Genomic DNA, 16,160 nt, shown 5'->3' with positions numbered 1-16,160 from the left:
GTTGCTCTGATGAACTAGAAGTTTAAGTATTGTTTTTGTTCTGTTTCAGACAAACAAGTCGGATGCAGTTGAGGAGGAAGAAGGTACATGTACTTCTGTTTGTATTTTCCCTTTACTTACTCATAGAAAGCTAAGCAGGGTTGTATCTAGGCTGACCACATTCCTGAGATGGGCTTTCTCCCAAAATGGCCCAGTGGAAGTGACGTCACAAACTAAAAGAAGAACGTACATTTTGAGATTCATTCAGTGCAACAATAAACATTACACAGGACTATTTCGGGAGAAAACTGATGATCTGTTTCTCCCTGTTATTAACAAAGGGCACTTCTTCTGGCTCAGTCTTCTAAGTACTTCATATTTTGATATTGGCTACATGTGTGGATTCAACTAGTTAGCTTTCACTGGGTTGAAAAAATAATGTATACGATTTCTTCTTCTTCTGCGTTCGTGGGCTGAAACTCCCATGTACACTCGTGTTTTTTGCACGAGTGGAATTTTTACGTGTATGACCGTTTTTTACCCCGTCATTTAGGCAGCCATACGCCGTTTTCGGAGGAAGCATGCTGGGTATTTTCGTGTTTCTATAACCCACCGAACTCTGACATGGATTACAGGATCTTTTTCGTGCGCACTTGGTCTTGTGCTTGCGTGTACACACGGGGGTGTTCGGACACCGAGGAGAGTCTGCACACAAAGTTAACTCTGAGAAATAAATCTCTCGCCGAACGTGGGGACGAACTCACGCTGACAGCGACCAACTGGATACAAATACAGCGCGCTACCGACTGAGCTACATCCCCGCCCTGACTGAGCTAGATCCCCGCCCTGACTGAGCTACATCCCCGCCCTGACTGAGCTACATCCCCGCCCTGACTGAGCTACATCCCCGCCCTGACTGAGCTACATCCCTGCCCGTATACGATTTGAACTGGCTACTTTTGCAGGCACTTTGGCTTGGATATTAACATAAGCATCTTCTGCTTCCTTTTTTGAAATTAATGATATTTTTATATTGGTTAAATTTCTTAACTTAAATACTTAACTGGTTTGAAAATCAAAATTCTCCTATTTCAACTCACTAACTTTGCAGGCACTTTTGAGTTGGATATTGACATAACTCCTATCCGTCCTTGACAGTTGATAGAGTAAGATGAAAAGGATGTGTTGTGTGTAAGTTTGAGCAGTTTATTGGTATTTATAGTGCATTTCCCCAAAAAAAAACTGGCATTGATTTTCACACTTCTTTCAATTGAGATATGAAGAAATAATTATAAAAAGAAAACCAACACCCAAGGGCTACAATTGTGCTTGGAAGGTGCTTTAAAAGGTCTCTGAGATGCGCACTCTTTAACAAAAAAAATTGAAAGAAAAACTATTGATTTTCTTGTGATTCATTCAACAGAAATTTACAATGTGTATTATTTTTTAACAGTGTCATATCTTATGACAGAACAAGAAGAAGAAAATCAAAGAGTTTTGACAGCAAACAATGTCTGCTGTCTTCAGAAATGTTCTTCACTGCTGGCTGTTCTCTGTTTTGTTAGTTGTCTTTTCATTGATCATGTGCTGCATTTCTTTGCTGTTTCTTTTCATGCATTCAGAAGAACCCGAAGAAGAACCAGGTTACTATAACAGTTTCTTTGACCATGTTTTTCCCAATTGTCTTGATGAGAATACAGCTGCAAAAAATACACATTCTTTAAGCGTGAGCTTGAAGGGAAAACAGGATGATGTGGTAATGAATGATAAGTCAGGTCTGATCAGATTAAAGGCTGACATAGTCTTATTTAATTAGTTTAATTACTTCCAAGGCTTTTCCCATCGTTGCGGGGATGTATAAATTAAGCTTCCTGCAAAGTTTTAGGTTTGGAGTCCTTACCAATTACGAGAAATAATTAATTCTTTATTGCATTGTTTAGCAACAGTTCTCCAGGACTTGGGCTATTTTTAGACCGTTGACGTCACTTCGTGACGTTTCGTAAACCAAAGATGGCGTTTGAGACTGTTCTGTTTACATTTAACACTATCAACACCACTTTGCAATACTGAAATAATTTTTTCTGTGTTCGAAAGCTACAGCCAATCGTTATTATATCCCCTTTGGTACAGTTTTATAACATTATTGGCACATGTAAACAATATGAATTAATTAATGAACGCTACGAGTATGGCAGCCTTTAAGAAATAGCTGTACATTTGAAAGACACATATAATGCAGGATTATTTACTACTTTGCCTGGTAGATTTTAGAACAAAAAATGTACGATATCTGATACATTGTAAGTCTGTATTTGTCCAATGTTTATCATTTTTGTTTCTTTTTTGTGCATGTTGTTTTTAAAGTTTCCTGTTGTTTTTCTTTTGTTTGCACAGGTTTAGTATAATTATATTACTTTATCTGGGTAACATTTAAAGAGGAAGTTCCAATTATGTTATGCAGTTTTCTGTCTTTTCTATCTTTTGATGATTTTATTATATTTTTTCTTTTTTTTCTTTTTTTTTCTTCCTCTTTTTTACATTTAGTCAAGTTTTGACTAAATGTTTTAACATAGAGGGGGGAATCGAGACGAGGGTCGTGGTGTATGTGTGTGTGTGTGTAGAGCGATTCAGAGTAAACTACTGGACCGATCTGTATGACATTTTTCGTGAGAGTTTCTGGGTATGATATCCCCATACGTTTTTTTTCATTTTTTCGATAAATGTCTTTGATGACGTCATATCCGGCATTTTGTAAAAGTTGAGGCGGCACTGTCACACCCTCATTTTTCAATAAAATTGATTGAAATTTTGGCAAAGCAATCTTTGACGAAGGCCGGACTTTGGTATTGCATTTCAGCTTGGAGGCTTAAAATTTAATTTTGGACTTTGGTCATTAAAAATCTGAAAATTGTAATTAAAATTATTTTTTTATAAAACGATCCAAAATTACGTTTATTGTATTCTTCATCATTTTCTGATTCCAAAAACATATAATCTATATATATATACGACTAGTGTCTGTCTGTCTGTCTGTCTGTCTGTCTGTCTGTCTGTCTGTTCGCAATGCACGGCCAAAGTTCTCGGTGGATCTTTTTCAAATTTGGACACCGTATTCAGCTACACCCCGGACACAACCTCATCGATGAGATATTTCAACACGTGCTCTCAGCTGCGCGCTGTGCGCGCTGAACCGATTTTTTGTTGTTGTTGTTGTTGTCGGGATCCACAACAACTCTTCCTTATCTTCTCCAGTGTTTTCAGCCGCGATTATCTCCCTTCCTCCGTGTGGCGTCAATCCATATTCCCGTTACTACGTTACTATTTTTAGGTCACTGCACGTTACTATTTTTAGAAGGTCTCCAGTGTTTTGCGCGTTTATCTCCTTTCCTTCGTGCGCCGGCGAAGCAAATCCTGGTATTTGGATCTACTTCTTCCCGGCGAAGCCGGTACCCGGCGAAGCGGGTAATCATCTAGTTATGTTATATTCGGATTAAAAACAAGCTCTGAAAATAAAAAATATAAAAATTATGATTACAATTAAATTTCCGAAATCGATTTAAAAACAATTTCATCTTATTCCTTGTCCGTTCCTGATTCAAAAAACATACAGATATGATATGTTTGGATTAAAAACACGTTTAGAGAGTTAAAAAGAATAGAGATATAGAAAAGCGGGCTATCCTCCTCAGCGCAACCGCTACCGCGCTTTTCTGTATTGTTAATTTCACTGCCTTTGCCACGAGCGGTGGGCCGATGATGCGACGAGTGAACGGTCTTGCTGAAAAAATGCTTTGCGCTCAGTTTCATTCTGTGAGTTCGACTGAGCTTGACTAAATGTTGTATTTTCGCCTTACGCGACTTGTTCTTCTTATGCTTTGCTATGCTTGCCTTTAGACAAATTTAAGTAAAATTCAGTGTCAGCATCTATTAATGTACCATAGGTTATGACTTATTGGAGAGAGTGGGGAAGAGGAAGAAGGCAGCTAGGATATCTTACTTATGTTCAAATCAGATATTTTATGGACAGTATTTTGCAGCTGTATTCTCAAATCAAAAGTCAACATTGTTATTTCATCTTGTTGTCAATTGATATTTGCATCCTTGAGATATTTTCTTGTTCCATCATACTTTACCCTCTGTGGGAATCAGACATCATTGTGATCCTGTAGTGTCGAGCGACTGGTTTTTGTGTTCATGTTTTTTAAGTGGATGTGTTCAGATACAAGTTGTTTTGATGTTTGTCTCAATTGTATAATTATGCACCTTTTAAGACCTCCAACAGTCTGAGAAAATTAGGTCTCAAAAAAGAGGGAGTCTGAAAATGGGGGTAAATTGACAGAGGTTTTGAACAGATAATCTGAAAATGGGGGTAAATTGACAGAGGTTTTGAACAGATAATCTGAAAATGGGGGTAAATTGACAGAGGTTTTGAACAGATAATCTGAAAATGGGGGTAAATTTACAGAGGTTTTGAACAGATAATCTGAAAAAAACCAGGGTCTTAAAAGGGAAGGAGTCTGGTATGTGGGGGTGGGGGGTCCCCCTGTATGGTACTTTGGCGCCCTCTGTGCGAATCAGACATCATTGTGTTCCTGCTTAGCGTCTGTAAGAAGTGTCCCGCAACTGATTTTTTCTCTCATACTTTTCACGTGAATCTGTTTGATACAAGTTGTTGACATTTGTCCGTCTTATATGTACATGTTTGGTACATGCTGCAAATACCCAGACATACATAGTAACTGGGTTAACCAATGCTTATTTATTTATGTTTGAAAAAGAAATTGTCAAATGAAAAGTCTCAAGAAAAAAAAGGAAAAACAAAAAAACAGCATCTCTGCTCAAGACCTAAATGCAAAGAAAAGCCAGGCTTGCATGTTTTCCGTATTTTCAGTACTCTGCTGGGTGTTAATACAGTTTCCCTCGCCAGCAGTTCCATCGTTGCTCGAACCCCCCTACCTTCCTTCTTCTGCTCTCCCCCACCCCACCCTGGTCCCTGTATCCTCCCTCATATCCCATCATCCCCCCTCCCTCACCCCTCTACCTTGCCCCCCCCCCCCCACCCCCTGCTGCCCTTTGCCCTTCTTGTGCCCATTGCCCTCACCTCTCCCCCTCCACCCATTGGTTGATGGTGAATGCTCATGGAAACTAAACATTTCTTTAACCTTTCTTGAAACTAAAGCATGATTGAGAGACTCGGCATGTGTGTACTTTTTTTTTTTGCCCTGTGAATTTTAGTTTTGCATGGTTTTTTTTCTGTTATTGTTCTAGATTTGGTGCAAATGTTAGGTGAAGAGAATTTGATTTTATTGTGTTTTGGTGGTGGTGTAGGGGACTCATTGTCAGGGGGGAAGGGGGGGGGGGATTATGGGACGAGTGACATGGTTTGTTTTGGGTGTGAGTGTAGTTTTGTTGGGTTAGAACTTGTGCAAATGTTTGGGGAGCTTGTTGCATTGGAAACAGATGACTTCACAAAGCCACGGCAGAGGTTTTTTTGTACAATGACAACACCAGTCAAACTTTACCATTAGCTGATGAAATGAGTGTGCTTATATTACGGAAATGTGACGACTATGTAGACTTCTAGCATACACCAAGGTTCATGACAATATACATGTATGTCAGAAATAAGATTTTTTTTAATATCCAAAATGTCCTTGGTACCAAGTAACAAACAAAGTACATTTATTTATGTGTTTATTGGCTACAATTGATGACATTAACATTCATTTTGTGTGTGTCGAAAGGAGGTTTGTAGATACTGACAATTAAAACATTTATTTACTAAAACAAATTGCACAGATAACACACTTATAATGGCTACGTACATTTCACATATTCATGTCCCTTGGTGTGAAAGAAAAGATAATACAATGTAGCAACTTCAGGGCCACCAAAGCTGTAAAAACTATGTGTAAGCAATTAACACGTATATGAAAAATGAGAACTGGGTTAAAGGTACAGTAAGCCTCCCGTAAACCATCACAGATACTGTGAGGCTTTTTCACACAGTACAAACACCCTTCCATTTGAACGCTCACCAAACGGTAACATCCTAGGTGCCCAACGTAAAGAGCGAGCAATTTTCAAAGAATTAATTTTGCGGAGAGAGTGTCAGAGACAATTGGACCGTGGTGCGTTTTGGCGCTAGCCCTAACTTTTAAAATCTAAATAATAAATTGACAGCTTGTTACACAAACATTCTTAAATCATAAAAGAATTTTTTTTCATCAAGACAAGATCAGTACAATTCGAAGTTTTGAAAGTTTGAAAAAAGAAAAGCCCGGAAGCAGGGTAACGCAAGGTCGTGGTTCTCATAGCAGACGACAGTTTATACCTATCGCCAGTTCCTCTGAACAGTCAAAAGCCATCGCTAGAGTTCTTGTGAACCACAGCCGTTTGTTTCGTGCATAGTCAGAGGTACTTAATAACGTGCTATTGCAGATAAGCTCACAGCGAGTCGCATTCAAATTACTAACTGACGACTACATTGTGAACAAGTCGCGTAAGGCGAAAATACAATATTTAGTCAAGTAGCTGTCGAACTCACAGAATGAAACTGAACGCAACGCAACGCAGCAAGACCGTATACTCGTAGCATCGTCACTCCACCGCCCGTGGCAAAGGCAGTGCACGTGGAATTGACAAGAAGAGCGGGGTATTCGTTGCGCTGAGAAGGATAGCACGCTTTTCTGTACCTCTCTTCGTTTTAACTTTCTGAGCGTGTTTTTAATCCAAACATATCATATCTATATATTTTTGGAATCAGGAACCGACAAGGAATAAGATGAAAGTGTTTTTAAATTGATTTCGAAAAAAAAATGTTGATAATAATTTTTATATATTTAATTTTCAGAGCTTGTTTTTAATCCGAATATAACATATTTATATGTTTTTGGAATCAGCAAATGATGGAGAATAAGATAAACGTAAATTTGGATCGTTTTATAAATTTTTATTTTTTTTTACAATTTTCCGATTTTTAATGACCAAAGTCATTAATTAATTTTTAAGCCACCAAGCTGAAATGCAATACCGAACCCCGGGCTTCGTCGAAGAGTACTTGACCAAAATTTCAACCAATTTGGTTGAAAAATGAGGGCGTGACAGTGCCGCCTCAACTTTCACGAAAAGCCGGATATGACGTCATCAAAGACATTTATCAAAAAAATGAAAAAAACGTTCGGGGATTTCATACCCAGGAACTCTCATGTCAAATTTCATAAAGATCGGTCCAGTAGTTTAGTCTGAATCGCTCTACACACACACACACACACACACACAGACACACACACACACGCACACACACATGCACATACACCACGACCCTCGTTTCGATTCCCCCTCGATGTTAAAATATTTAGTGAAAACTTGACTAAATATAAAAAGGGGAACTTGATCACACGGGTTCACGATGGCTCAGGGGTAAGATAAACCACGCAAAATTAAATTCTTTGAATATTGCTCGCTCTTTACGGAGGGCACCTAGGATGTTCCCGTTTGGTGAGCGTTCAAATGGAAGGGTGTTTGTACTGTGTGTAAAAGCATGACAGTATCTGTGATGGTTTACGGGAGGCTTACTGTGTCTTCAAGGTTTGATAATTGTTTGCAACTGTATATTACTAAAACGCTTGATTGGTGTTTTGTTTACTCTTTCGGTTTGAATTTTGTTTGAATTTTGTTTTGTTGGGGTGAGGTTAGCTTTCTTTTAGAAAAGTGTATGTGTATGTGTTTTTTTAATTAATTTTTTTTACATTTGTTTATTGTTGTCTTTGGGTGCTACAATGTACTGCATCGAGGTCAGCTCCACTAATTAAAAAAGAAAAGAAAAAAAGAAAAGTAGGACCAGATGTGAAAGAAAACACTCCTCCGCTATTCATCTACCATTGTGAAAGTGCACACAATTTTACAGAAACTCAGATGCTTTTCTTATGAGATGAAATGTAGTAATTTATTTTTTTTATTTTTTTTATTTGTATACTTAGTGCCCTTGAGGATATATCCTCAAAGGAATTTGGGCTGATATGTCTGGGGATAGCATGCAGCAACGGAGTGTCGCTGTCCAGTATTTTACCATTTATTTTTGGCTCACGTAAGTGTAGCCTATGCGATGATAAACTTTGTCTGTCTGTGCGTGCGTGCGTGCGTGCGTGCGTGTGTGTGTGATAGAAACTTTAACATTTCCGAGTCTATGGATAAAGCTCGCATAAGAAGATTACGTCTCGGTCAAAAGTGTTTGACGTGTGTGATAGAAACTATTTGAAGACGTCACATTATGACGTAAGAGGGTTAGACGTCACGCAAAGGAATTACTGAAAGTCTCGGTCATTCTTATTGTGAGCGGGCCGAGACTAGTTGACAGATCCAGGGTCTCGCTTTCTTGCACAGTTTCACCTATGCTTACTGTGTGTGTGTGTGTGTGTATGTGTGACGGAGTGATTGAATTTGTGTTACTGTTTGTCGATTTCTTACGTGAGCCTTGAAGGCTTCGCCTCTTGTTATATGTGTAGTTGCTGCAGTAATTTTTCCAACATTTTTGTTTCCCAGCTATTTCAGGTCTACTATTAATGATCTCCAAGATGTTTTTCTGATGGATTCGAATTTTGTGTCTGTTCACAGAAGAGATTGAAGCATTTGAACGTGCGGGAGAAGGTCGTAGCAGCGGAAAACAGTTAAAGAGAATGCTTTCCAACGAAGGAAACAAAATGCACCGCCAGGGCAGCACGGTAGAGGCAACAAAGACAAAAGATGAAAAGGTACATTGCAAGATCATTTTTGTTTGTGTTCTTTTCACCGTTTCATTAAATTGTCTTGCTATAAACTCCTGTCTTTATTGTTGGTTTAAAACTCAGCGTCCATGCTTTGGGATCATTTGAATGCATTCTAACCTTCACCGTGCTTCCTGGGTCATGGACGACCCAGAGCCTCACAAAAGTGTCTGTGTCTCTGAAACTATTGGGAGTTTTTGATTGACACTTTATATAATCCTCAAACACCATAGAACCTTCCTATCAACCAATTTTTAAAGGATTATCTTTGTTAGCAAACAAATGAACAATGATGTCATTTGAACTACACAGTCCGGAAGTTGTGGGTCGTGGACGACCCATATAAAATTAAAGAAGGCATTTTACTGTGTTTATCCCTTTTCACATGGCATGGGTTGTGTACAACCCATACTTTTTACGTTGAATCCTTCTTTAGAAAATATGGGTCGTACACAACCCACATAATCCAGACCGTGTTGTCCAAAGCGTGATCCGGTGAAGATTAAGCTAATGTGTGAGAGAATATGACTGTGCATACAGTACAGTTACACAGGGTTCGTACAGGTGCTTGAAATTGCTTGAATTTGGATGGGTCAGTTTCAAGGCCTTGAAAGTGCTTAACAAATTGACAAGATCCTTGAAAGTCCTTAAAAACTCTAATGCTGTAAATTGATTACACAACAACCACCCACAATAAACAATTGCTATGATTTTGTATTTGACAAACTCAAAGAAAAAGTTGAACAGAAACCTACAGTCCCTTTTGAGTCTGTCTGCTTCAAAACCATCATCTGCTACGAATCTGTCGCCTTTGACAAAAATTAAATCATTCGTTTTTGAACATCCAATGATTTAAATTGGTGTGCGGGAAGGCCGGGGTATAATAACCAACGAGGGTTTCATTGCGAGCTTTGAAGGTAAGAGGGTGCTTGATTTTCTCTTCAGAAGGTCTTGAAAGTTCTTGAAAAGTCCTTGAATTTTATAACAAAAAAAAAAAACTGTACAAACCCTGGTTACAGTAATCCCTCTGTTTTAAAATCAGGTCAAATTTACAGAATGTATTGACAAAATGTGGGTCTTAGAAAGGGAAAAGTATTAGAATTAGAGTGTGCTGTATCCTGTGATAGGAAAAATGGGTTAATCACTTTTATTTGGGTTTTTCAAAACAGTGGTAGTGGGTCAGGAAAAAGATAAGTAAATCTGGGCCAAACTACATTGTAGGTTTAGAGACCTTGGATGGAAATACAGTGGAACCCCCCGTTTAAGACTCCCTCCTTTTTACATTTAGTCAAGTTTTGAGTACACTACATTGGGGTGTGCACGTTTAAGATCCCACGATTGACAAAAGGGTCTTTCCTTGCAAAATTGTATAGGCATAGATAAAAATGTCCACCAAAATACCAGTGTGACTTGGAATAATAGGCCGTGAAAAGTAGGATATGCGCCGAAATGGCTGCGATCTGCTGGCCGATGTGAATGCGTGATGTATTGTGTAAAAAATTTCCATCTCATACGGCATAAATAAATCCCTGCGCCTTGAATATGTGCGCGATATAAATTAAATAAAAAATTAAAAAATTAAAAAAATAAATCCCTGCGCTTAGAACTGTACCCACGGAATACGCGCAATATAAGTCTCATATTGATTGATTGATTGATTGATTGAGTAAATGTTTTAACATAGAGGGGGAATCGAGACGAGGGTCATGGTGTATGTGTGTCTGTCTGTCTGTCTGTCTGTCTGTGCGTGTGTGTGTGTAGAGCGATTCAGACTAAACTACTGGACCGATCTTTATGAAATTTGACATGAGAGTTCCTGGGAATGATATCCCCGGACGTTTTTTTCTTTTTTTCGATAAATACCTTTGATGACGTCATATCCGGCTTTTTGTAAAAGTTGAGGCGGCACTGTCACACCCTCATTTTTCAATCAAATTGATTGAAATTTTGGCAAAGCAATCTTTGACGAAGGCCGGACTTTGGTATTGCATTTCAGCTTGGTGGCTTAAAAACTAATGAATGAGTTTGGTCATTAAAAATCGGAAACGATCCAAAAATAATTTCATTTTATTCTTCGTCATTGTCTGATTCCAAAAACATATACATATGTTGTATTTGGATTACAAACAAGCTCTGAAAATTGAAAGTATGAAAATTATGATTAAAATTAATTTTCCGAAATCGAATTAAAAACAATTTCATCGTATTCCTTGTCGGTCCCTCAGATTCCAAAAACATATAGATATGATATGTTTGGAATAAAAACAAACTCAGTAAGCTAAAAAGAATAGACATACAGAAAAGCGTGTTATCCTGCTCAGCACGACCACTACCGCACTATTCTGCATGGCTTGTCGATTTCACTGCCTTTGCCACGAGCGGTGGACTGACGAAACTACGAGTATGTGGTCTTGGTGAAAAAAGCAGAGCATTCAGTTTCATTCTGTGAGTTCGACATCTTGACTAAATGTTGTTATTTCACCTTACGCGACTTGTTTAGACCCTGTTTTCACAGATTTTCTGTTCATAACGTCTGTAAATTTACCCTCCGTTTTAAGACATGATTTTCTTAAATTTTGAAGTTCGTAAAAGGGGGGTTCCACTGTATCGACTTTGCTCATTGTGTTGATGTGTACCTCTGCAGGAAGAGAAGGAGGACCTGCCCAAAGCGCCATTCACCCGCTTGCTTCGTATGAACGCCCCTGAATGGAAGTTTATCCTGCTGGGCTGTTTTGCTGGACTGATCAATGGCGGTATACAGCCAGCGTTCGCTGTCATCTTCAGTAAAGTCATTGGTGTAAGTGTTACTTCATACTTGATTAGATCTAAGAAACAAAGGGAAGTCAGCGCTTAAAGTATGGACAATCTAAGAAACAAAGGGAAGTCAGCGCTCAAAGTATAGACAATCTAAGAAACAAAGGGAAGTCAGCGCTCAAAGTATAGACAATCTAAGAAACAAAGGGAAGTCAGCGCTCAAAGTATAGACAATCTAAGAAACAAAGGGAAGTCAGCGCTCAAAGTATAGACAATCTAAGAAACAAAGGGAAGTCAGCGCTCAAAGTATAGACAATCTAAGAAACAAAGGGAAGTCAGCGCTCTAAGTATAGACAATCACGGCAAGTGAGAGTTATGCAGAACCGGTCTCCCGGCACCTGAGAAAATACATATAAAAAGCATTCAAATGAAAAAAAGAGGTTCACCTTAAAGTGCTCTGCCTGACCAAGATAGGATTCTCCATGCTGGTTAGTTGGAAACATGTCTTGCTATTTAGCAGGAAGTTTTGTTTTGTTGTTTAATTTGTTTCAAAGGTAAAATGACACTGCCTAACAAAGCTGTTACAATACCTGTCATGTTCTGTCGGTTGTACTTGCAAGGTGAGATCCCTGGGATGAGAGAACACCTCCCAGTAAAGAACACATGCTGTTGTCCTTTGGTCTGTAAACTCTACTGAAAGTATCCTTGCCATGAGAGGACATCAACATTGCAAGGACACTTATGGCTGGTCCCAACAGGGCTTCCCAAACTGCGCATCCTATGCGCATTACAAGCCGACAAAAACGTTCCGGAAATTAATGGAAGGGGTCCCGCGATGCACTTAACATGAAAAGAGGGGGTCCTGGGATGCACTACATATCTGTTATCATGCGTACCATCGGTACCGTTTTCAGAAAATGTTCTGCCGGATCTGTCCTGATGCAAATTTGTAAAGTTAATCTATGCGTTGAAGTTAGTGGTCCCGGGACCCTGTAGGCAGAGCACCTGTATAGAGCCTGGTCCTAAGGGTTTTCCGTCATCAGAGGCACCACTGTAGGCACCACAGCCGTGAAGCTGTACAGATCTCCGTGCTATCCCCAGCCAATGTTGTTGCTGCAAGTTTTATTACCTACAGTAGTCCCTGTTGTGTCAGGCCCATCCGATGAGAAGACGCTTCTCTATAAAAGACACTTCATGCTGACCCGAAATCTACTTCTCTCTTTCTAGCATATGACTGAAGCTATTCATCAACAGGTCCTACTAGCCTGCAAGACATTTTACGTTATTTGTATTTTTGACCAAAATATGACATTTTACACAATTTTGTAGTCTCAGCTAGCCGCCTAAATATGAACTTTTTGTTGGACTCAAAGAAGGGAAATCTAATGTTCAATTGAGACATTAAAGGCACACTCAGTTCCCCATAAAACATCTGTTTTTGGTCACAGACACTGTCAGGCTTTTACACACAGTATAAACACCATTTCGTTCAAACACTCACCGTTTGAGAACACCCTAGGTGCTCTCCGTAAAGAGCGAGCATTTTCAAAGAATTTGTTTTGCGTGGCCAAACGGATTGTCTAACCAACAATCGGACTCCTCGTTTTGGTGCTAGAACTAACTTTTAAAATCTAAATAATAAATTGACAGCTTGTAACACAAACATTCTTAAATCATAAAAGATTTCCTTTTTCATCAAGACAAGATCAGTACAACTCAAAGTTTTGAAGGTTTGAAAAAGGGAGCCCGGAAGCTTGTCACTCAAGGTCGTTGTTCCCAAAGCAGACGAATGTTCTGCATACCGCTTGCTTCCTTTGAAGCCAATCGCGGCCGATAAGTTCGTGTGATTCGCAGTCGATTGTTGCATTTTAGATTCAGAGGTACACAATTACGTGCTATTGCAGATACCGCGAGTCGCATTGAAATCACAAACAGAAACTGATGACGAAATTGTGAAAAAGGAAAGTGCGTAACACGGGTTCACGATGGCTCAAGGGTAAAATAAACCATGAAATCTGGTGTGTGGTTTACGCAAGCTAAATAACCATTCAAACGAACTGTGTCATTTAATGCTGTTAAATGCCATTGCAAGTGTGTTCCATAAGGTTAGAACTGCTTTTTTTTGTGAGAAGATTTAAATCGTTCTGTAAACCGTTTGAGGCAAACTGTGCCTTTAAGCCTTAATTTCGCTTTACATCTATCAATTTTACCCAACAATTCCTCTCATGAAAAGCCACCTGCAATGTTGGAGCACTTTAGGTTAGTCCAAAGGGTGTCCTTTCATCACAGCTAGCTTTGTATTACATATGCATGTGTTGTCATTTGCAGGTGTTTGCAGAGCCAGATCTGGACAAACAAGAGAAAGACATCATGACATACAGTTTGATTTTGCTGGGTCTGGGTCTTTTGTCCCTGGTGACAATGTTCATGCAGGTATGTTATCGACTTAGTGCACACAGGACATGTTCCCCCATAATTCACCTGTCATTTGTTAGCTCTTTCGGCCCTGCTACTCGCTACCCTCTGGACGTTACTTCCCCTTGTTCCTGCCTATCTTAGTAGTAAATATACCCTTCTTTTCTGGGTTTTTGAAGAAATTTGCTCAAGAAATAGAGTGTATTAGTTTGACATACATGTGTGTGAAAACAAAGTCAGGTACGACAAAGTATATATTGTTGCAAAGGTACTTGAACAAAGAATCTCTGTGTCACGGTTTTAGTGTCATTGTCACAACCAGGTTAACATACAGAAATTTTATTTAGATTGCAATTGCAAGGATTGGATTTGTATGCAGATCTGTGTAAAAGATTTTTTTCTGTCAATCAAAATGCATAAAATAGCCTTTTGGTGATGTCCAAATTGTAGGACCCCCCCCCCCCACACACACACACACACCCACACCACCCCTACCCCCACTCCAGTAAGCTTTTTCATTGACCCCCAGTTTCATCCCTGTATTAGAATGTTAATTCAGGTGTGATTATTCACAATACATTTTCTTTTTGTGTTACATTTTTGTATTTCAGTCCTACTTCTTTGCTTTGTCTGGTGAAAACTTGACTGTGCGGGTTCGTGACCTGAGCTTCCGTGCTGTGATGAATCAGGTAAGTTAAAAAAAGCCATTTATATACAAATAAAAATGTACACGAAAAGCTGTACTTTACTGTATGTAAGGTAGTGTGGTACATTAAAATAGGCAGAGTTTAGAAAATGAGATATGTAATTATCGTTGTGATATGCAATGGCACATGTATCTTCGATCAGGAAACATTTGCAGATCAGATAGGCATGCGACGGGCGCTGTGGTGTAGTGGATAAGACATCGGCCTCCTAATCAGAAGGTCATGAGTTCAGTTAAGTGGGTTAAGTGTGGAGACTTTTCCGATCTCCCAGGTCAACTTATGTGCAAACCTGCTGGTGCCTTATCCCCCTTCGTGTTTACACGCAAACACAAGACCAAGTGCGCACGGAAAAGATCCTGTAACCCATGTCAGAGTTCGGTGGGTTATAGAAACACGAAAATACCCAGCATGCTTCCCCCGAAATCGGCGTGTGCTGCCTGAATGGCAGGGTAAAAACAATTATACACAGAAAAATCCACTCGTGCAAAAACATGAGTGAAAACGAGGGAGTTTCAGTGTCACGAACTGAAACCTCTGCTGAACAATCCTTCTCATTGCGGTCAATGCGCATGCGCCAATCTTGGACTTAAAAAATGCGACCCTTTGACCAAATGAACCATGGGTTAGGGTTAGGATTAGGGTTAGGGTTAGGGTTAGGTTGTTCACGACCTGATTAATCTCCCCATGTTAGCTCATGCACATTGACCGCAATGAGAAGAATTGTTCAGGCAGAGTTTTCAGTTCGTGACATCAGCCCATGAACGAAGAAGAAAAAGAGAGAAGATAGGCATGCACACTTGCACGCAGTCAGGCACAAGTACATATGTGTATGCACTCGCCTGCTGTGTGACACTGAAGAGAATCACACAGACACACAGACACACACACTCACACACAGACACACACACTCACACACAGACACACACACTCACACACAGACACACACACTCACACACAGACACACACACACACATACACACCCACACCCACACAAATGTTTGCTTCTGTAAGCAGTAAAATATAACATGTACTTTCCTTTGAACTTTGGTTCTAGCTTTACCAGTGCTCTTTATTTGCAAGAAGACTGTTTGAAGGAACTGATATCGCCAGCAAATTGTAACCATCATCTATTGCCATTGCAGGAAATCAGTTTCTTTGACGACAAAAAGAACAGTACTGGAGCTTTGACCACCCGGCTAGCCACTGATGCTTCACTTGTTCAAGGGGTAGGGTACAATTTGTTCAGACCCCTTTTTGGAATAAAAAAAACCAAGAATTGTACATGTATGTTTTTGTTTGACTGATTACTAAATCAAAAAAACAAGAAAGGTATGTTGTTGGAACGTGTAATTATTGACAAAACAAAACAAAAAGTTCACAGATATATTGACCCAGCGGTCTTTTAAGTGCACAGACAAACACTAATTAGACAACACTTATCTGACAAAATGTTCAGCGACTTGCAGGCAAGACACAAATGAGGCAATGATTGACTGGTTATGTTACTGGAGGAGCTGATTTCTCTGTAACATTAGTTTCA

The 16,160-nt window shown here is 39.4% G+C and overlaps 1 protein-coding gene across 4 annotated transcripts in view; it reads left to right on the top strand.

The window, feature by feature from the left end:
• LOC138982226 (ATP-dependent translocase ABCB1-like) overlaps positions 1-16,160 on the top strand; it is a 110,792-nt gene that overhangs the window by 82,785 nt on the left and 11,847 nt on the right. For 3 of the 4 annotated variants that reach the window (XM_070355458.1, XM_070355460.1, XM_070355457.1), the window contains 7 exons: positions 50-83; positions 1,602-1,622; positions 8,596-8,732; positions 11,389-11,541; positions 13,827-13,931; positions 14,525-14,602; positions 15,763-15,846. In XM_070355458.1, coding sequence (XP_070211559.1) covers positions 50-83; positions 1,602-1,622; positions 8,596-8,732; positions 11,389-11,541; positions 13,827-13,931; positions 14,525-14,602; positions 15,763-15,846 — 612 coding nt within the window. The remainder of the gene's footprint in view (positions 1-49; positions 84-1,601; positions 1,623-8,595; positions 8,733-11,388; positions 11,542-13,826; positions 13,932-14,524; positions 14,603-15,762; positions 15,847-16,160) is intronic. The other variant, XM_070355459.1, reaches the window with a different exon arrangement.

The sequence above is a fragment of the Littorina saxatilis genome, linkage group LG12, assembly GCF_037325665.1.
Source record: "Littorina saxatilis isolate snail1 linkage group LG12, US_GU_Lsax_2.0, whole genome shotgun sequence".
NCBI classification, from domain to species: Eukaryota; Metazoa; Mollusca; class Gastropoda; order Littorinimorpha; family Littorinidae; genus Littorina; species Littorina saxatilis.
Note: the sequence above shows the minus strand (reverse complement) of the source record. Positions and strands in the feature narration are given on the sequence as shown.